A 22,516-nucleotide genomic window follows, 5' to 3' on the forward strand; every position below is an offset into this window, starting at 1 on the left:
TTTATACGGTTGGATTCAGCACAGAAAATGTAAGAACACAACGCGGACCAAAAGTCCAAAACAATTACGGAAACAAATAAAATTCAGTAACAAAGACACATAACGTGTCGAACACGCAACTCACACACACATTTGGGGGGGGGGGGGTTTGATTTGGTTCAAGTGATCTATTTCTATTGCATGTAAGTAAATGGACTTCGAATTTAAATGAGAATGGCAGAGATGAATTATCAAGATGTGAAATCAAAATGTAACAAACACTAGGGTTTCGGAATCCACCATAAACAATTCTACCTATGTTCATAAATACTCAAGTGATGAACTCTAAACGTGTTGATGAAGATGTTCGCAATCAAGACCAGTACGAGTGGCTCAAGACGCATTGATTCTCTCTAATGTACGTAAAGTGCAGTACGAGTGCTACAATACTTGTGCCTTCCCTATAATCGAATCTAGGTGTGCTTAGTACTTTGATTCAATTACAAGAAAAACCCATTAAGTTCAAAGAGAATATGAACATCACAAGAACCCTAATAGCATGGTGTTTACATTAGGTATTCAAGAAACCAATTCACATGGATGATTCTTACTTCATCCATTTATTGCTTAGGATAACATGAAAATACACATAATCCCAACAATCTCAAGAAGCATGCTTTCAAAGGTGATCAATCAAAGAAAAACATACATCAAGGATAGATTAATTTGGTGAATTGGAATTCATCAACAATATCTAGAAATTCATACACTCAAGCATCAAAACAATAAGGTAATCATGTTTAGGGCTTCAACCTAAGCCCTAGCTATGGAGTTTAGTTGCTCATACTTATTTCAAATACAAACTCAAAATGAAATTAGAAAGAGTTTACAGATTTTCAGAAAATGATGAAAGCTTCAAGATCATCAATGGTGGAAGTCTTCTTCTCCACTTTTCTTGGCTGCACCTTGGCTTTCTCCTAGCTCCAAATCTCCAAAATCTGCTCTCTCAATTGTGTAGAATGATAGATTCCTCTCTCCCGTTGCAAAGCTCCCCCAAATCTGATTGCAATCCCTTTTGCCTCCCTCTCTCCTCCTTTCCAGCTTTGCTTTTAGTATAAAACTTATTCTTTCTCTAAAGCTATTGCCCATTGTCCCCTTGCAAATGATGAAGCCTTGTTTTAAGGTATAATCCAAGGCTCCAATTGACTCAGGAAATTCCACTCAAATGCAATCCATTGTTACCAAAAGGTGTGGTAACAAGTAGAAATAAAATGCTATTAAGTGGGGGTGAAAACTGGGCCAAAACAAACATCCAGAGCCAGCATCAATTGTCCGATCAGTTGGATAGGCTACACTTGCCCAATGGAGCTCAAATTTGGATATGTTGTAGTTAACATCCATTGGAACAAGTCTTATGAAGATCATCACCTCATCCAAGGACCGGAACATGCTGATCCAAGGCCACGAAGTTGACCTACGAAAATGAACAAAAACAGAATTTATATCAAATAATGCACTTTTAGCTCCTTTTCATACAAACCAAGGTAAAACCTATTAAAACACAAAAAAGAAGTAAAAAGCTATAAAATGTCAAGAACTAACTCAAAATAGTGGGTGAATAACATGAAAAATCATGTGTAAAAATGAACCGAACAAACTTCCCAAACTTATCTTTTGCTAGTCCTCGAGCAAAACAGAAATTAAAACAAGACTCGAAACAAAACTTTCTGAACACTTTCTAAGGAGAGAGCGACTCATGCAAACGACTCAAAAGTTTTCACAAGAAAAACTCAGTTTACACATTATTCACAAGGCGGCAAAATTCATAACACAACATGCTCAAGTGTAGTAGTGTGATGGCCAAATGGAACTCATTCTCCAATTTCAGTTTTCACACAACTTCAAAAATCATACCAAGCACAAATGTAACTTCAAATCTCACCAAAGTTGTCCTCTCACAAATGAATCACTCGGAAGAGGGTTACAATGCATCACTCAATAATAAATATGAGAACAGAGTTAAACCATACGGGACTTAACTCAAAATTAGCAAGATGAAAAACATGCATGAATATGATCTCAAGAAGGATGCTAAACACTTAAAAGCTGAAAAATGTGTGCAAATCAACCACATGACATTTAGGATCAATTTAGGTCTTTATTATAGGTTGTAATGGGGCTAAGGGTGTAAGGTGAGTAAGAAATGAAGGATATGGATACAATAAAGTCCAAGGAACTCACAATGTAAGAGCATATAATCGTTGACTAAAAGACTTTGAAACATCACGCTTGAGATTTTCACTCATTTTTTTTTTATTATTTTTTTATATGTGATCAATTAGACCACAAAGCCTTATACCTCCATTAATTATGATTCACACTCCTTCCTTCCATTCGAACAACCAAGAAACATGGAATTGAATTTGAAACCATTGCCACATAACCACAACTTTTCTCTTTTCTTTCACCCTTTGAGTGAGGTACTCTTTTTTTTTTTTTTTTTTTTTTTTTTTTTTTTTTCCGAAATGTAATAACAAACTTCCCAAACTTAGCATGAAAAACACATCTAAATTAAAGCTCACGAGTTCCTTAGAAAGGTAAATTCTTGTTTTTCAGGCTAAGGCTAGAAGTAATAATTGGTTACTTGAAAGAAAAGGCATACATATAGGCTCAAGGTGGTTAACAATGGAAAATCATGCTTAAGCATGCATAGGGTTAGCTTGAAAGGCACAAACGGTCCAAAGAGGGCCTTAATATCATTTCTCAAATGTCATGTAATCAAATTGCACAAGAATGAGTGACTTTTAAGTGCTCAACCAAATCAAAATGAGATCAAACAACAACTCAGATGACAAGAAAAGTAAGAATATGTGTATAACACTCATGAATTGAAGCACAAGGCTCAAAGCTCACATTATATGGTTGTACAAGTCTAATTCATGCTTGATACAATTCTTTGGATCATGCAAGTCCCTCAACTAGAGAATTATGAAACAAATGGCAAGTGCGTAGAGGGTTTCAAACATATCATGCTAGAACGATGCCATTTAGTGAATAACAATTTTTTTTATTTATAGCATTTTCAATCAAGTCATTTAAACATTCATCACAATCTCATCATATATGTCCGGAAAGTGACTTAAGAACAAAAAAGACTCAAAACAGAAAAGAAAACAAAATAAAAGAAAGTAAGAATTTAAGTGAAACGAAAAAGACTTGCTATCCCTTCCCAAACTTAGAAACAAACATTGTCCTCAATGTTAAAGAATTCAGGCATCAACAACGTTATAACAAGAATTAAAGGGAATAAAGCAAGTAAATACAGGAACAAAAACGAAAAACAACTACAACACGGTTGCAAAAACAAAAACAAAAACGAAACCAAACAGAAACAAATAAAACAGTAAGCCCTAACAACAGTCTTACACATGCAGAAATCCAACCCAAAGAAACGCACAAACCAAATGAAAGCCCAACCCAGACGAAAGCCCAAAAGCGAAGAAAGTAAATAAAACAAAGAAACCAAGTCAGAAGCACAAAGAGCGAGGACTCAGTAAAATAGAAAAAGTGGGCCCTGAAGTCTCGGCACCTGTGAGTCACGGGATACAAAGTGAGAGACGTGTCGACAAGCAGCGGTCTCTCTCACGTCCCAAAGCCAGAATTATTGGCTTCATAGGAAGGCGTGACGACTTTCGTTTCTCAAAAACGCTGAAAGGCAGAACTGAAATTAAAGGGGTTGGGGACCAGGTGAGGTGACCTAAGGGGATAGGCCGTAAGGGCCGCGCAAAACGCAGAAGCGCAGTGTCTAGGGTTACAAAGAAACTAACTCTATAAAAGAAGAAGAGAAAGAGTTGGGGAAAAACACACAAACGCAGAAACACACAACAGAGAAAAGAAAGAACAAAAGAAAAGAAAGTTCAAATGGCTTATTCCTACCCATTCTCGCTGGATCTCAACCTAGCTCCACCGACTCAGACTCGGGGCCAAGCAGTGGCACCAGTGTGGATGCCCTACTTTGCCTCTGCACGGGGGCACGTGACAGTGAATGACTCGATACTGCTGGACAACGATGTTGCCCTTGGAGTTGCTAGAAATCTAGTGACTCCCAAGGATATACGGGTGCTGGGAGCAAGGGATGACAACAGGGTCGTGAGCGATGCTCTGGCACTAAGGGTGCAAAGCACCGCAACAGTCGCAAGTGTGGGTCATCGCCTACTTGCGAAGTCCCATGAGGTGGAGGTGCTCAGAGGTCAGTTGGCGGCGGAGCGAAGTATGGTGGAAGAGTGCCAGAGTATTATTAAAAGTTTAAAAAGGGAAAGGGCAAGGATAGTCGACACCAGCTAGAGGCGTTGCGGGAAGAGAACAAAAATCTCTCAAAGATGGTAAGTGTTTACGCCCATGACATGAGAAAGCAGCTGGAGGACCTGGACCAACCGGGTAAACGCAAGAAAACAGATCGCGAGAGTAGGTACGCTCAAGCTAAGAGTGCGATATTTGGGAGCTCGAGTGATGAGCCCCAAGAGGCTGTGCGTGAAGCCCCGGAAGAGGATAGCCATAGGGCTAAACTCAAAGGTCCAATGGCCGAGACACCGAGCACTGGGAAAGAATAATTTCTAAAGTATTATTGGTGTGCCTGTTTGTCTTTGCCTTTCCCGTGTATTTTTTTTTTTTAATTTTTTAATTTTTTGTTTAATTTTTTTTTATTTAAATTTTAAAATTCTCGTTTCCGGAAATAAAAGAAAAGAAAGTTGCAAAAGACAAAGAAGAAAAACAAAACGCACTTCCCCAAATCGGAATAAAAGGAATGCGACAAACGAAAAAGACACAAATCACACTTCCCCAACTGAAATAAAACAAAAACGACAAACTGAAAAGAAATCAAAACATAATGCACCAGAAAACAGGGAGGAAAAGAAAGCAAAGCGAAAGTAGAAATGCTTCCCCTTTAAACCGGACGCAACCGCAAATTGCGCAGGAATTGCAAAGTGGTGTCGGCTCCCTTATGAGCATATGGCTATTTAAACCACTTCTCGGTTGAAAGAATGAGCATCCTGCATTTCACCTGCAAACTCAAGAAAAACCATCAAAAAGCCTAGACAGAAAAATCAATGGCATCCCCAGATATGCTTGTTGATGACCTTAACCTTGAGTTGTCCCTTGCACCACCAAATTCCCAGATAAGGGCTCCTCCAACCCCTATCTTCCCAAACTCCTCATACCATCATGGTTCGGCCTCAAATTTCTCTGAGGTGGTGCCGCGTAGGGCAGTATTGCCGGAGGGCATGACTGTCAGCAGACTGACAGTTGCAGATCACCTGCATGTGGCGCAGAGGTCTGACCAGATGGCAGTGGACGAGTCCCACAATCTAACCGTGCTCAACGCGGTCTCGGCCACAAATCTGGGTATGCGCCTACTGGCGAGAACACGAGAGTGCGGGGCATTGAGTGAGGAGGTGGCGGCCCTGAAAGCTATGGTGGCGGACCTGCAGAAGCGGCTTTACAGCGCCAACCAGCATGTAGAGATGCTGCAGAAAAGGAACGAAGATCATGTAGAGCTGCTGCAGATTCTACAAGTAAGAACAGACAGAGGCAATTAGCAGAAGCCTCAGCTAGCTCAAAATGCAAAAGAAACAAGTGATTCAGAAATTGATTGTTTTTTTTATTTTTTTTTATTTTTAAGTTTGTGTGTAGAATCACATGTTTTGGAATGAAATAAGCATTTGAGCCAAAATTCTGAGTGCATAATCATAAAGCAACCTACTTCCCAAACTTATATGAAACAATGTTTATAAATGATGGAGATTTAATACTAAACAATGCCATATAGAAAAATTGGGATGGATAATCACAAAATAAAAAGAAATAGTAAACAAATAAAAGTTGAACTAACAGTAAAAGTTGAAACAAACAAACTAATAACCGTCTCAAAATAAAACCCAAAAACAAAAATAAATTAAAAGTTCAAAAGGGTACAAAGCTCAAAGTACTACTGATCATCGTCAGTCTCATCATCATCATCACCATCAACATGTGCAGAGGTCCCGGGATGACCTGGCATCTGGAGGTGCGTCCAAATGGCGTCAATGGAAGTGCTCATATTCTGCATCTGCTGATACTGGAGCTGCATCTGCTGGTATTGCATCATTTGCATGTCCCAGATGGCTTGATGACTGGGGTCCCAAGCAGAAGTGTCGATACTGGGAGCAGGTGGGAATGGCGGTGGTGGTGCCGGCCTGTGTGGCGGTGGTGATGGCATATGGGGTTGGACCGGAGCAAGTGCAGGTGCAGGTGCATGGCGCCTCTGAGAAATGCTCTTGGACACAGAAGTGTCCGAAATGGGACCCATGGGCTCAACAAATATATCATTAGGGCGAGCCCTAACCCCTGAGCGTTCACTTAACATGCTAACAAGGCAAGGATAATATATGATGTGTTTCTTACGTGCACAAGCCTTTAAGCGTTCAAAAATAATGTCATCAATAGGTAGGGAAAAAGTTCCCTCATGCAAAACTTTCAGGATCTTGACCCCTACTATGGGAATTTCCGACCGTTGGCCGGATGGGTAGATGTTGTGGCGCACAAAGCTCCACAGGATGGCAAAGTAGGGTGTCAACTTACCCTGAATGAGGACATTCTTTTTGGTTTGAGATGCAAAGGCAGCAGGGTCAGCATAAAAAAGTCTTTCAGCTGCGCTTTGCATATCAAAATTTCTATTTACATATTGGGTCCACTCCTCAGTATCCCCCTCAGGCAAGGGAAGAACGTCAGAGATAATGGAGGTGGATAGTTCAAAATTTTTGCCTCGAACCGTAAGGGGCACCTCTTCATTATCTCTAAAGTTCCTCCTAGGGAAAGCAGCATAAAACTCTCGTACAATTGATTCGTTGTATTTTTTATAGAGACGAGCTGAAGGTAAGAGGTTTCGGTCCCTAAGAAGGTGCCGGACTTGAATAAGTCCAGCGGTTTGGATGGAGGGACTAAGATCTAGGTTACGCTCAGTAACCACAGTGGCAGTGAGCATTGCCTCTTCCGGTTGAGGTGCACTTCCGGAAGAAGATGCACCCCCTCTGGTACCTTTTCTAGCTCTAGACATCTAAGAAAAATAAACCAATATGCACAAAGCAAAACAATAACAAAATTCATGCCACAATTCCCAAACATGCAATATGCCACAATTATACCAAAATTTAAACCACGTTGACAAAATTTCCAAAATGTAAACCACGTTGACAAAATTTCCAAAATGTAAACCACATTCCCAAAATTCAACCATAATGACAAAATTTCAATAATAAATACAAATATCAATGACAATGATCAAATAAGAGATTTAGAGTGAGAAAAACATACCCAATTGAGCAAAATCACACCAACACAACCACAAACCACAATCAACAACAAAAACAAAGAAAAACAAGTTAGAATCACGAATAAACAATAAGAAAAGCAATTAGATGAAGAAAATCAAAGGAAAACTCAAAGAAAAATTCGAAATTTACCTTGGGTGAACAGTAACCCTAACTGAAAATCCTCAAAAATTGAAGAAAACACTTGAAATTTCAAGGAATAGAAGCCAAAAACGGATTCTACTCGAAAAATTAAGTGAGAAAAGTGTGATTTGGGTTAGGATTAGGGTGGGTTGTGAGGGATGTAGAGGGAGGGAGAAGAGAGAAAACGAAGGGAGAGAGAGAGAGTCTGGAAAAATAAGAAGAAAGTGAGGAGAGAGAAGAGAGAAAAGAAAGAAAAAAAGAGCCGGTTGTTGACAAAAATCGCGACGAGCGACCGGTCGTGAGTAAAAAGCGACCGGTCGCTTTTACACAGATTCAAAATAAGTGAAATTACGCGAAGAGCGACCGGTCGCAAGAGAAAAGCGACCGGTCGTTTCTTCACAGATTCAATTTTTTTTCAAAACCAAACGAGCGACCGGTCGCGTGGCAAAAGCGACCGGTCGTTTTTAGGCAGAATCAAAATTTCTAAAACACCACACAAGCGACCGGTCGCAAGGCAAAAGCGACCGGTCGTTTTTAGGCAGATTCAAATCTTCAGCAATTCGCGGAGAGCGACCGGTCGCGATGGAAGAACGACCGGTCGTTTTTTATTTTTTTTATTTTTTTTTATTTTTATAGATTAGGGACTTACCTTCCCAACTCAGTGTTGCATCCCAGCAGGTACATCAATGACACTAGAAGGAATAAGTTAATTTCCCTCATTTCTTACAACAGTTATTCCTGACTTTTTAGGAACCACTTGGACCGGGCTTACCCACTTGCTATCGGAAATAGGATAAATTATACCCACATCCAATAGCTTCAGAATTTCTTTTCGGACTACCTCTGTCATGATTGGGTTTAACCTGCGTTGAGCATCTTTTGTGGGTTTGGAATCAATTTCCAATAAAATTCTATGCATGCATCTTGTTGGGCTTATTCCCTTGATGTCCGCAATACTCCAACCAATTGCTCCCTTGTGTTCTCTTAACACTTGCATCAACTTCTGTTCATTTTCCACATTGAGATTGCTAGCAATAATCACGGGCAATGTCTCTATTTCACCTAAATAAACATACTTCAAGTGGGATGGCAATGGTTTGAGCTCTAACTCGGGTGCCCTGTCAAGAGAAGGAACAAGCTTTTCAGTATTGACTGGCAAAGGTATAAAATTTGGCGTGTACTTACGTGGTATGGCTGGACATGCATCAAGGAATTTCACAGCCTCAAGTAATTCATTATCAACAATTTCAGCAACTTGAGGATTTTGTGTCAACACCCTTTCTAATGAATCTGTACCATGAGTACTATTAAATGTATTTTGCACAATATGACACAATGTATCAATACGAAAACATTCATGTTCATCATTGGGGAGTTTGAAGGCATCATATACTTTGAACTTTATTGTTTCCCCTTGAACTGTCATTGTCAATGTTCCTTGTCGAACATTGATCACAGTATCTGCAGTGGCCATGAAAGGGCGGTCAAGAATCAATGGAAGATCTGCACCCGGAATAGGAGCTTCTTCCATTTCTAACACCAAAAAGTCAGCTGGTAAAATGAGATCATTTACTTTCACAAGTACATCTTCCAAAATTCCTCTTGGATATCTCACTGATCGGTCCGCCAATTGAATGCTGACAGAAGTTGGTTTAAGATCACCTAAGTTAAGGGCTTCAAAAACAGAATAAGGCATCAGATTAATTGAAGCACCTAAATCAAGTAAAGCTTTGTCAAACAATTTATCTCCAATAATGCAAGGAATTGTAAAACTTCCTGGATCTTTTAATTTGGGAGGGAGCTTCCTTTGCAAAACAGCAGAAGCTTCTTCCGTTAGTGCAACCGTTTCATGATCTTGAAACCTCCTCTTGTTGGTACAAAGGTCTTTCAAGAATTTTGCATAACTCGGAATTTGCTTGATTGAATCCAGGAGAGGAATATTGACTTGCACTTTTCTGAAGGTTTCCAATATTTTCTTGGCTTGTTGAATTTTTTTGGAACTCATAAGCCTGTGAGGAAAAGGAGCACGTAAGATTTCTTCGTCAGTAGGTTCACGACTTACCTTCTCCTTTCTTGCCCTTCTTGCAAGTTCATGCTTTGGGATCCACTCGGATGAAGAAGCTGCTTGCTTATCTTTCTCTTTGTTGCTTTCATCCTTTTCTTTAGGCTCAGCCACTTGTTCAACCTGCATGTCATCAACATTGTGAATCAAATCTTTAGAACCATCAATTTCACCAATTACCTTACCAGTTCTCAAGGTAACTGCTTGAACATGCTCACGCCCAGTTGGATTAATCTCTGGTTGGCTAGGCATCATACCAGGTTCCCTTTGACTCAAAGCTTGAGCAATTTGCCCCACTTGATTTTCTAGATTGGCAATGGCCTTATCTGTTTTCTGCATGTGGGTGTCATTCCTCTGCATGTAGCTTTTTGTCTCAGTGATAAAACTATCTGTGTTTCTAGCCATGGAAGCAACAAGTTCTTCCAAAGATTTTCCTGTAGATTGTGGTTGAGGTGGTGGTTGTGGTGGATTGTAGTAGTGCATTTGACCATGAGGTGGGCGAGTATGTTTTTGGCCTTGAGGTGGGTGAGTTGGCCCTTGAGGTGGTTGAGTTGGCCCTTGTTGAACATTCGAATTGTCACTCCACCTGAAATTTGGATGATTTCTCCACCCCGGATTGTATGTTTGTGAGAAAGGATCATTCTTAGGCCACTGATTTCTCTGAAATGAGCCCACTGCATTTGCTTCCTCATGTGCCAAGGGACAATCCTCAGTGTCATGACCAATTGTGGAGCAAAATGCACAAACCTTGGATGATCCCGGTGCCAATTTCTTCACCATGTTGGTTAGGTTTGCAATCTGAGCTTCCATACTAGAAAGGGTACTTACATCATAGGATTCCCCTTTTCTGACTGGTCTTTGCCTTGAATTATATTGGCGAGCATTTGCAGCAACAAGATCAAATATTGCTCGCAATTCTGTTGGAGTCTTGGTCATTATAGTTCCTCCTGCAGCTGCATTCACATTGTTTTGGTCCGCTTCAAAAAGTCCTTCATAGAAGTGTTGCATTAGAAGCCAAGCTTGTATGTTATGATGCGGACAAGTGATTAGAAGTTTCTTGAAACGGTCCCAATAATCCTGGAAGTTTTCTCCCGGCCTTTGCAGAATTCCTGTAATCTGACTTCGGAGTTCATTTGTCCTTTGTGCTGGGAAAAAATGTTGCAAGAACTTTGAAGCAAGATCCGTCCATGTTGTGATAGAATTTGGAGGTAGATAGTGAAGCCATTCCTTTGCTGTATCCTTTAAACTAAATGAGAAAAGTCTCATTCTTATCTCATCACTACTCATGCCTTCGATCTTTATTGTGGAACACACTTCCTCGAAGTCTAGGATATGTGCATTAGGATTTTCTCCAGGATTTCCCAAGAACTTAGGCAATATGTGTATCATGCCCGATCTCAACTCAAAGTTTTCCAAAGTGCTTGCGGGATATACTATGCAAGATGGTTGTCCAGTTGTTGGCGGTGAAGAGTATTCTTGCATAGTAAGTTCCGCATTTGCAGCTGCTGCCGCCATTGGTGAGGGTGGAGGTGACTCGACTTTTGGTGAGCTTGGTGATGATGAAAATGGCGAGAATGAAAAAGGCAATGGAGTAGACACAGCTAGTTGGATGTTCCTGTCTCTCAAAGCTTGAGCTTGGATATCTTCTATTGTGCAATCTAATGAAATATCCAAATTCAGAAGGGACATAAGCAAAATGTTCCTGCAATAAGAAGAAACAAAAACAAACTCAAATAAAATGAAATGACAAACAAAGAAAAATGAAAATAAAATTAAGTATTCTAAATATACTCAAACAAAACATATAAGCAACCGTGCCAGTTCCCCGGCAACGGCGCCAAAAATTGTTGCATTCCTAAAAGGACACAAATTAATGTGCAAACAACCAATTAAAAATACCCGCAAGTGCACGAATCTATCGAAGTATAGATTATGTAAGTACGGGGTCGATCCCACGAAGAACCTGTCGGTTGCCTATAAGTTCTAATTAGAGTATAAAGAGAACACTTAACTAAAACACCACAATGCACAAATGCAAATTTGAAACTAAAAGAAAAGTAAAAGAAACGTAAAAGAAACAAACAAAACAAAAAAAGAAAGAAATGTGCTGTGAACAGTGAACAGCGACCGGTCGTTGGTTGTAAAGTGTTGCGTAGATTTAGCTCCACCAAAATGGATTAAGCTGCATCCTCAACTTGTGATACTCGCAAGTGCACGAGCCGTTTGGTAGTATAGCATATGTAAGTGCGAGGTCGATCCCACGAGGATTGGTGATTGAATGATCCAATTTAGTTTCCCTACACAAAACAGAAATGAAAAAGAAAGAACATAAAACAAGGAAGAAAGAAAATAACTAACTCAAGCAGATAAGTTCCCAAGTTCAATTAGATTAATGGATTGATTCTAGCTAAAGTATGATTAAGCCATGGTGTGTGGTCATAACCTTGTGTTCCTAATTCCCTAATTTGATCATTTGTTGTCTAACCTAAAATTAAGCATTAGGAACCCATTAAACATAGAAGAACAATTTAAACAACCAAGCATGTATCTAATCCCTGTTGTCGAATGTCCATACATACTCTTCCTATTCATAGTTCAATTCGAATTAAAGCATGGTGTATACTCTTAATTCAAACCAAGATAGCTAACATGCAAGCCTAAATGGTGATCAATCATTCAAACTAGCATATTAACTTATAAGCATAATGAATAAGAACATGAACCATAATTGAAACTTGGAAACTAATCAAACTTGAAACTAAAGAAAAGAATTTACATAATGAAAAGTTAAGTGGAACTAAGAAAACTTAAGAAGAATTTCAACACAAATATTTCATTACAACAATTGAAAACTAGAAAATGAAACTAAGAGAATTTGAGGGAGAGAAGGGAAGGGAGCTCTAGAGAAGTGTTTGAGAGCTCCCCCCCTTGGGGTGTGTTTACAAGCTTAGAGAACTTCCCTATTTATAGGCCTAGGGGAAGTGAAAATCTGAATTCAATATGGCTAATGCATACAACACTTGTTTTATAAAATCTGAAATGGTTGATGCACTTGTATTAGAAAATCTAAATTGGGTGATGCACTTGTGTTAGAAAATCTTGAATTGGTTGATGCACTTCACCAATAGATCCCACCAGCAGCCCTAGCTCATCTTCATGTCACCATGACCAAGCTTCCAACCAGAAATGATAGCTCATACCTAGCTCACCATGACCAAGCATCCAACCAGCACATGCTGAGGTCAGCATGACCAGAAACTTCAAGGGCTTACAACTTGGGCTTCTCTTAATCAAATTAGGAGTTTAAGCACTCAAAATTGAATTTCAGAATGTCTTCTTTCTAGCCATATATCATTTGGGCCAATCCAAGGTCGGAGGAGGAAGTTAAGGCCAAAACAAATTGCTAACTCATTTTCCGCGCTGATAAGATCCATCCTGAGCATGGTTCTGTGTTTGCTAGGTAACGGACTCCAGATTTATCCAATGGGGCTGAATTTTGGATATGTTATAGTACACACCAATTGGAACAACTTTCATGAAGAATGTGGCCTCATTCGAGCTATGTAGGTTGTTGAAACAAAGCTTGCAATATGACCTACGGAACTGGACTGGCAGGGGGCTGTAGCCAAAATGAGTTTGTCTTTAAGCTCTTCATCCATTCATCCAAATTAGGCCTTAACATGCTTGAATTGCATGAATTATGCTCTCTAAAGCCATCATTATTACCTAAAGCTCAATGAACTGAAAGATAAACACAAAAAGGATTAAAAGCACAAGTTTAACTCAAAAACATAACCAAATCATAAGTTAAAAGGGTACAAAATGATATGTAATTTATGCACCGATCAAATACCCCCAAACCTAGATTTTGCTAGTCCTCAAGCAAAACAAAAGGAAAACAAAGATAAAAACAAACAAGAAGTTAATTAAACCACTTTCGTAGGTAACTCGATTGCATTTAGCGTATGCAACAAGCCTTTAAACCTCTAGGCATCCCTAGTAGGAGGAGTTGTGTCTCCTGAGGGTTTAACAGATACGATACCCACAAACGTTTTTTCTAACTCTACAAAACAAAATGGTTAGAAAACTTATTAGATTTGTTAGTCCTTAAGCAAAATAAAAATAAAAATAATTATACAAACAAAAATAAAACCAAAAACCAAAAAATAAATAAATAAAATAAATAAATAAAAACAAAACAAAAGTTAGACTCAAAACAATCTTCCCGAACATTTTCTGAAGAGAAATGACTCATGCACATGACTCAAAAGTTTTTAACAATAAAAACTCAATTTTAGACATTATTCACAAAGCGGCAAAATTCAAAACATAATATGCTCAAAGTGTAGTAGTGTGATAGCCAAATGCAACAAATTCCCCAATCTTAGTTTTCACACAATTTCAAAAATCATACAAAGCACAAGTTCAACTTCAAATCTCACCAAAGTTGTCCTCTCACAAATGAATCACTCAGAAGAGGGCTATAATGCAACACTCAGTTATAAACATGAGATTAGAGTTAAACCATAAAGACTTAACTCAAAATAGAAAGATGAAGAACTTGCATTAATATGATCTCAAGAAGGATGCCAAACACTTAAAAGCAGAAAATGAATGCAATTCAACCACATGACATTTAAGATCAATTTAGGTCTTTAGTAAAGGTTGTAATTGGGCCAAGGGAGTAAGGTGAGTAAGAAATGAAAGGTATGGATAATACAAAGTCCAAGGAACTCGCAATGTAAGAGCATAAAATAATTGTTTACAAGACTTCGAATCATCACGATTAGATTTTTTCTTTTATATGATCAAAACTCCTTATACCTTCATTTACATTGATTGATACTCCTTTCCTTTAATTGAACAAACACCAATTTATTTTGAAGGCCCAAAAATGAAATTTCAATCAACCACCACTTAAATTTTATCTTTTCTTTCACCAATTGTGTGATTTTTTTTTTCTTCGAAATGTAACACCCATTCCCAAACTTAGTATGAAAAACACATCCCAATTAAAGCTCATGAGTTCCTTAGAAAGGTAAATATTTGTTTTTCGGGCTAAGGCGAGGAAATAAAATTGGTAAATGAAAGAAAAGGTTTACATGTAGGCTCAAAATGGTTAACAATGGAAAATCATGCTTAAGCATGCATAAGGTTAGCTTGAAAGACACAAACGATCCAAAGAAGGCCTTAATATCATTTCTTTAAATGTCATGAAATCAAATTGCATAAGAATGAATGACTTTTAAGTGTTCAACCAAATCAATGAATAATGAGATCAAACAACAACTTTGATGACAAGAAAATAAGAGTATGTGTATAACACTCATGAAATGAAGCACAAGGCTCAAAAGCTCACATTATATGGTTATATAAGTCTAATTTATGCTTGATACAATTCTTTGGGTCATGCAAATCCTTTAATTGGAAAATTATGAAACAAATGGCAAGTGCAAAGAAGGTTTTGAACATATCATGCTAGAACGATGCCAAATAATTTTTTTTTTAATAAAGAAAAAAAAACACTAAAATAAAATGAAATCCAATTTTCATTTAAGTCATGCAAACATTTATCACAATCTCATCAAATGTGTTCGGAAAGTGACTCAAAACAAAACAAGACTCAAAATATAGAAAAAGAAAAAAAAACAAGCAAGAAATATATATATATTTTTTTTAATAAGAGAAACTAAATTTACTTGGTAAACTCCAATACCCCCAAACCTAGATATGAACATTGTCCTCAATGTTTAAAAATTAGGAACAAGCAATGTCATAACAAGAAATGAAAGGTACTAAAGTAAATATAAAATCACAAAACACACAAGAATTGAAATAAAATAATTACAAAATAAAAATTACAAACAAACAAAAAAAATAAAAATAAAAAAACGAAACAGTAAAACACTCGAAACAGAAAACAAACAGTCTTACACAAACCAAAACCCAAACGATTGAAAGCCCAACCCAAAAGAAGTTAACACACTTTGAAACCTAACAACGGTGAAAACCCGAAGCCCACAATGAAGTCCGAAGCCCACATGTTATTATTAATTAATTTATTTATTTATTTATTTTAATTTAATAAAACGTGAATTGGGAGTACGAAGGCGGGTATTTACGAAACAGAAAAAGTGTGGTCCCTAATGTCGTCTCATGGATAGTCACGGGCAGAAAGCAGGAGCCACGTGTCGACGCATAGAGGCGCCGCAGACTCCACAAGCAGAAATTACGGGGCCATACAAAGTCGTGATGACTTTATTGAACGCGTCCGTTCAGAAAGGTCACGTCGAGATAAATGTGTTGGGTACGGTTGGAAAGCGAGAAGGTTGTGGGACTCGATGAATGCTGGAGATTCAGAAATGCTTAGACGCTGCAATGGCTAGGGTTTGTCAAAGACTATATCTATAAGAAGGAAAAAGAAGGGGATAAAAACAAAACCACAAACTCAGAAACACAAAAGAGAAAAGAAGAAAAAAGTGAGAAATCAAATGGCCTCTTCCTACCCATTTTCGTTGGATCTCAACCTAGCTCCACCGACTCAAACACGGGGCCAAGCAGCAGCACCAGTATGGATGCCCTACTTTGGCTCCTCACGGGGGCCTGTGTCTGTCAATGACTCAATACTCCTAGACAACGATGTTGCTATTGGAGTTGGCAGAAATTTAGTGACTCCCAAAGATATACATGTGTTCGGGACAAGGGATGACAACCGAGTCACGAGTGATGCCCTGGCACTGAGCGTGCAGAGTACAGCATGTGTTGCAAGTTTGGGTCATCGCCTACTTGCGAAGTCCCATGAGGTAGAGGTGCTGAAAGCTCAGTTGGCGGCGGAGCGAAGTATGGTTGAAGATTGTCAAAGTGCTATAAAGAGCTTAAAAAGGGAGAGGTCAAGGATAGTGGAGGTGAATCGACACCAGCTAGAAATATTGCGGGACGAGAATAAAAACCTATCAAAGATGGTAGAGTTGTATTCTCGCGACATGCGAAAGCAGCTGGAGGACGTAGACCGACCGGGTAAACGCAAGCAAGCAGATCGCGAGAGTAGTTACGCTCAAGCTAAGATTGCGATCTTTGGGAGCTCAAGTGATGAGCCCCAAGAGGTATGACTAAAGTTTTCTTTCATTTTCATTAGTTGATTTCAAAGTTGTTTTTCTAACCATTTTGTTTTGTAGAGTTAGAAAAACGTTTGTGGGTATCGTATCTGTTAAACCCTCAGGAGACACAACTCCTCCTACTAGGGATGCCTAGAGGTTTAAAGGCTTGTTGCATACGCTCAATGCAATCGAGTTACCTACGAATGTGGTCTAGTTAAACTTCTTGTTTTGTTTTTATCTTTGTTTTTCTTGTTGTTTTGCTCGAGGACTAGCAAAATCTAGGTTTGGGGGTATTTGATCGGTTCATAATTGTATATCATTTTGTACCCTTCTAGCTTATGATTTGGTTATGTTATTGAGTTAAACTTGTGCTTTTAATCCTTTTTGTGTTTATCTTTCAGTTCATTGAGCTTTAGGTAATAATGATGGCTTTAGAGAGCATAATTCATGCAATCCATGCATGTTGAGGCCTAATTTGGATGAATGTATGAAGAGCTTAAAGACAAACTCATTTTGGCTACAGCCCCCTGCCAGTCCAGTATCGTAGGTCATATTGCAAGCTTTGTTTCAACAACCTACATAGCTCGAATGAGGCCACTTTCTTCATGAAAGTTGTTCCAATTGGTGTTTACTATAACATATCCAAAATTCAGCCCCATTGGATAAATCTGGAGTCCGTTACCTAGCAAACACAGAACCATGCTCAGGATGGATCTTATCAGCGCGGAAAATGAGTTAGCAATTTGTTTCGGCCTTAACTTCGTCCTCCGACCTTGGATTGGCCCAAATAACATATGGCTGGAAAGAAGACATTCTGAACTTCAATTTCGAGTGCTTAAAGTCCTAATTTGATTAAGAGAAGCCCAAGTTGTAAGCCCTTGAAGTTGCTGGTCATGCTGACCTCAGCATGTGCTGGTTGGATGCTTGGTCATGGTGACATGAAGATGAGCTAGGGCTGCTGGTGGGATCTATTGGTGAAGTGCATCAACCAATTCAGATTTTATAATGCAAGTGTTGTATGCATTAGTAAAGTGCATCAACCAATTCATCTTTTATAATGCAAGTGTTGTATGCATTAGCCATATTGAATTCAGATTTATCACTCCCCTCTCCCTATAAATACCACATCCATTCCACATTCAAGACACAACAAATCCTAGGATTCACAACCCCACAATTCACTCCAACCATCCTCAAACACTCTCAAAATCCCAAACACTCCAACAATCACCAAAACAACTCCAGCAAACCTCTCTTCCATTTCCCTACGAATTTCATCTTCCTTAGCCATCACCACTCACTCAAACTCATCCCAAATCACCTCCATATCCTTCATCATCTTTCGAGAAGTGGGGAAGCTCTTGGAGAAGCATTAGAAGTGGAGAAGCACTTGGAGAAGCCTTGGACACCACAAGAACTTCAGAAAAAGGGTTTTTCTACTCTTATTGCATTCATTATGTTTTCTCATTTCTGTTCAAGTCTCTTTTCCATTATGAGTAGCTAAATCCATAACTAGGGCTTCGATGTAACCTAACATGAATATTCTGGGTTTATAAGTTTGGAGTTTCAAGTTTGATTCATGATTCATGTTCTTATTCATTATGCTTATAAGTTAACATGCTTGTTTGAATGATTGATCACCATTAGAACTTGTTTGTTAACTATCTTGGTTTGAATTAAGAGTATACACCATGCTTTAATTCGAATTGAACTATGAATAGGAAGAGTATGTATGGACATTCGACAACAGGGATTAGATACATACTTGGTTGTTTAAAATGTTCTTCTATGCTTAATGGGTTCCTAATGCTTAATTTTAGGTTAGACAACAAATGATCAAATTAGGGAATTATGAACACAAGGTTAGGACCAAACACCATGGCCTAATCATACTTTAGCTAGAATCAATCTTTGAATCTGAATTAGACTTGTTACTTGAATCTTTATAACCCAGAATTGAATTGTTATGGTGATTCGAATGCCCTAGTCTCAAAATCTGTTTTCCAACTCTTAAAACCACTCTTTGTTACATTTGTTTACTTGTTTTTGTTTGAAATTTCATTTTCCTTCTTTTGTTCAACAATCACAACCACTTTTGTTTTAAATTCTGTTTTAGACATAACCTCCTACTTTCTTGAATTTGGGAATCTAAGTACATAACTAGTTTTAACTTCTCAGTCTTCGTGGGTACGACCTCGTACTTGTCTTGCTATACTACTAATTGCCCCGTACAATTGCGAGTTAACATAATATTAACAACAAATTTTGGCGCCGTTGTTGTCTAACCTAAAATTAAGCATTAGGAACCCATTAAGCATAGAAGAACATTTTAAACAACCAAGTATGTATCTAATCCTTGTTGTCGAATGTCCATACATACTCTTCCTATTCATAGTTCAATTCGAATTAAAGCATGGTGTATAGTGCGAGGTCGATCCCACGAGGATTGGTGATTGAATGATCCAATTTAGTTTCCCTACACAAAACAGAAATGAAAAAGAAAGAACATAAAACAAGGAAGAAAAAAAATAACTAACTCAAGCAGATAAGTTCCCAAGTTCAATTAGATTAATGGATTGATTCTAGCTAAAGTATGATTAAGCCATGGTGTGTGGTCATAACCTTGTGTTCCTAATTCCCTAATTTGATCATTTGTTGTCTAACCTAAAATTAAGCATTAGGAACCCATTAAACATAGAAGAACAATTTAAACAACCAAGCATGTATCTAATCCCTGTTGTCGAATGTCCATACATACTCTTCCTATTCATAGTTCAATTCGAATTAAAGCATGGTGTATACTCTTAATTCAAACCAAGATAGCTAACATGCAAGCCTAAATGGTGATCAATCATTCAAACTAGCATATTAACTTATAAGCATAATGAATAAGAACATGAACCATAATTGAAACTTGGAAACTAATCAAACTTGAAACTAAAGAAAAGAATTTACATAATGAAAAGTTAAGTGGAACTAAGAAAACTTAAGAAGAATTTCAGCACAAATATTTCATTACAACAATTGAAAACTAGAAAATGAAACTAAGAGAATTTGAGGGAGAGAAGGGAAGGGAGCTCTAGAGAAGTGTTTGAGAGCTCCCCCCCCTTGGGGTGTGTTTACAAGCTTAGAGAACTTCCCTATTTATAGGCCTAGGGGAAGTGAAAATCTGAATTCAATATGGCTAATGCATACAACACTTGTTTTATAAAATCTGAAATGGTTGATGCACTTGTATTAGAAAATCTAAATTGGGTGATGCACTTGTGTTAGAAAATCTTGAATTGGTTGATGCACTTCACCAATAGATCCCACCAGCAGCCCTAGCTCATCTTCATGTCACCATGACCAAGCTTCCAACCAGAAATGATAGCTCATACCTAGCTCACCATGACCAAGCATCCAACCAGCACATGCTGAGGTCAGCATGACCAGAAACTTCAAGGGCTTACAACTTGGGCTTCTCTTAATCAAATTAGGAGTTTAAGCACTCAAAATTGAAGTTCAGAATGTCTTCTTTCTAGCCATATATCATTTGGGCCAATCCAAGGTCGGAGGAGGAAGTTAAGGCCAAAACAAATTGCTAACTCATTTTCCGCGCTGATAAGATCCATCCTGAGCATGGTTCTGTGTTTGCTAGGTAACGGACTCCAGATTTATCCAATGGGGCTGAATTTTGGATATGTTATAGTACACACCAATTGGAACAACTTTCATGAAGAATGTGGCCTCATTCGAGCTATGTAGGTTGTTGAAACAAAGCTTGCAATATGACCTACGGAACTGGACTGGCAGGGGGCTGTAGCCAAAATGAGTTTGTCTTTAAGCTCTTCATCCATTCATCCAAATTAGGCCTTAACATGCTTGAATTGCATGAATTATGCTCTCTAAAGCCATCATTATTACCTAAAGCTCAATGAACTGAAAGATAAACACAAAAAGGATTAAAAGCACAAGTTTAACTCAAAAACATAACCAAATCATAAGTTAAAAGGGTACAAAATGATATGTAATTTATGCACCGATCATAAAGCGACCGGTCGTTTTTGGTCTGGCGACCGGTCGTTTTTGGGCAGAGTCGAAACTCAAATTTTGACGTGAAAAGCGACCGGTCGTCAGGTAAAAGCACCCGGTCGTCAGGTAAAAGCGACCGGTCGTTTTTGGGCAGAGTCGATTTCTCTGTTTTTCAGTTTCGACCTCTGTCCAATGTTTTGCCTATAACTTTCCAACCGTACGTCCAAAATTCACGTTCTTTATACGGTTGGATTCAGCACAGAAAATCCAAGAACACAACGCGGACCAAAAGTCCAAAACAATTACGGAAACAAATAAAATTCAGTAGCAAAGACACATAACGTGTCGAACACGCAACTCACACACACATTTTGGGGGGGGGGGTTTGATTTGGTTCAAGTGATCTATTTCTATTGCATGTAAGTAAATGGACTTCGAATTTAAATGAGAATGGCAGAGATGAATTATCAAGATGTGAAATCAAAATGTAACAAACACTAGGGTTTCGGAATCCACCATAAACAATTCTACCTATGTTCATAAATACTCAAGTGATGAACTCTAAACGTGTTGATGAAGATGTTCGCAATCAAGACCAGTACGAGTGGCTCAAGACGCATTGATTCTCTCTAATGTACATAAAGTGCAGTACGAGTGCTACAATACTTGTGCCTTCCCTATAATCGAATCTAGGTGTGCTTAGTACTTTGATTCAATTACAAGAAAAACCCATTAAGTTCAAAGAGAATATGAACATCACAAGAACCCTAATAGCATGGTGTTTACATTAGGTATTCAAGAAACCAATTCACATGGATGATTCTTACTTCATCCATTTATTGCTTAGGATAACATGAAGATACACATAATCCCAACAATCTCAAGAAGCATGCTTTCAAAGGTGATCAATCAAAGAAAAACATACATCAAGGATAGATTAATTTGGTGAATTGGAATTCATCAACAATATCTAGAAATTCATACACTCAAGCATCAAAACAATAAGGTAATCATGTTTAGGGCTTCAACCTAAGCCCTAGCTATGGAGTTTAGTTGCTCATACTTATTTCAAATACAAACTCAAAATGAAATTAGAAAGAGTTTACAGATTTTCAGAAAATGATGAAAGCTTCAAGATCATCAATGGTGGAAGTCTTCTTCTCCACTTTTCTTGGCTGCACCTTGGCTTTCTCCTAGCTTCAAATCTCCAAAATCTGCTCTCTCAATTGTGTAGAATGATAGATTCCTCTCTCCCGTTGCAAAGCTCCCCCAAATCTGATTGCAATCCCTTTTGCCTCCCTCTCTCCTCCTTTCCAGCTTTGCTTTTAGTATAAAACTTATTCTTTCTCTAAAGCTATTGCCCATTGTCCCCTTGCAAATGATGAAGCCTTGTTTTAAGGTATAATCCAAGGCTCCAATTGACTCAGGAAATGCCACTCAAATGCAATCCATTTTTACCAAAAGGTGTGGTAACAAGTAGAAATAAAATGCTATTAAGTGGGGGTGAAAACTGGGCCAAAACAAACATCCAGAGCCAGCATCAATTGTCCGATCAGTTGGATAGGCTACACTTGCCCAATGGAGCTCAAATTTGGATATGTTGTAGTTAACATCCATTGGAACAAGTCTTATGAAGATCATCAGCTCATCCAAGGACCGGAACATGCTGATCCAAGGCCACGAAGTTGACTTACGAAAATGAACAAAAACAGAATTTATATCAAATAATGCACTTTTAGCTCATTTTCATACAAACCAAGGTAAAACCTATTAAAACACAAAAAAGAAGTAAAAAGCTATAGAATGTCAAGAACTAACTCAAAATAGTGGGTGAATAACATGAAAAATCATGTGTAAAAATGAACCGAACATGA

The 22,516-nt window shown here is 38.3% G+C and overlaps 1 protein-coding gene across 1 annotated transcript; it reads right to left on the reverse strand.

The window, feature by feature from the left end:
• Window positions 1–6,120: 6,120 nt before the first annotated feature.
• Window positions 6,121–8,189, reverse strand: LOC148293283 (uncharacterized). The gene is made up of 3 exons (XM_088244654.1): window positions 8,119–8,189; window positions 6,322–6,824; window positions 6,121–6,290 (listed from the first exon to the last, which is right to left on the reverse strand). Exons 1-3 carry the CDS (start codon window positions 8,187–8,189, stop codon window positions 6,121–6,123), a joined length of 744 nt encoding a protein of 247 aa, XP_088100780.1.
• Window positions 8,190–22,516: the final 14,327 nt, after the last annotated feature.

Source organism: Prunus avium, chromosome 7 (assembly GCF_965620075.1).
Source record: "Prunus avium chromosome 7, drPruAviu1.hap1.1, whole genome shotgun sequence".
Lineage (NCBI taxonomy): Eukaryota > Viridiplantae > Streptophyta > Magnoliopsida > Rosales > Rosaceae > Prunus > Prunus avium.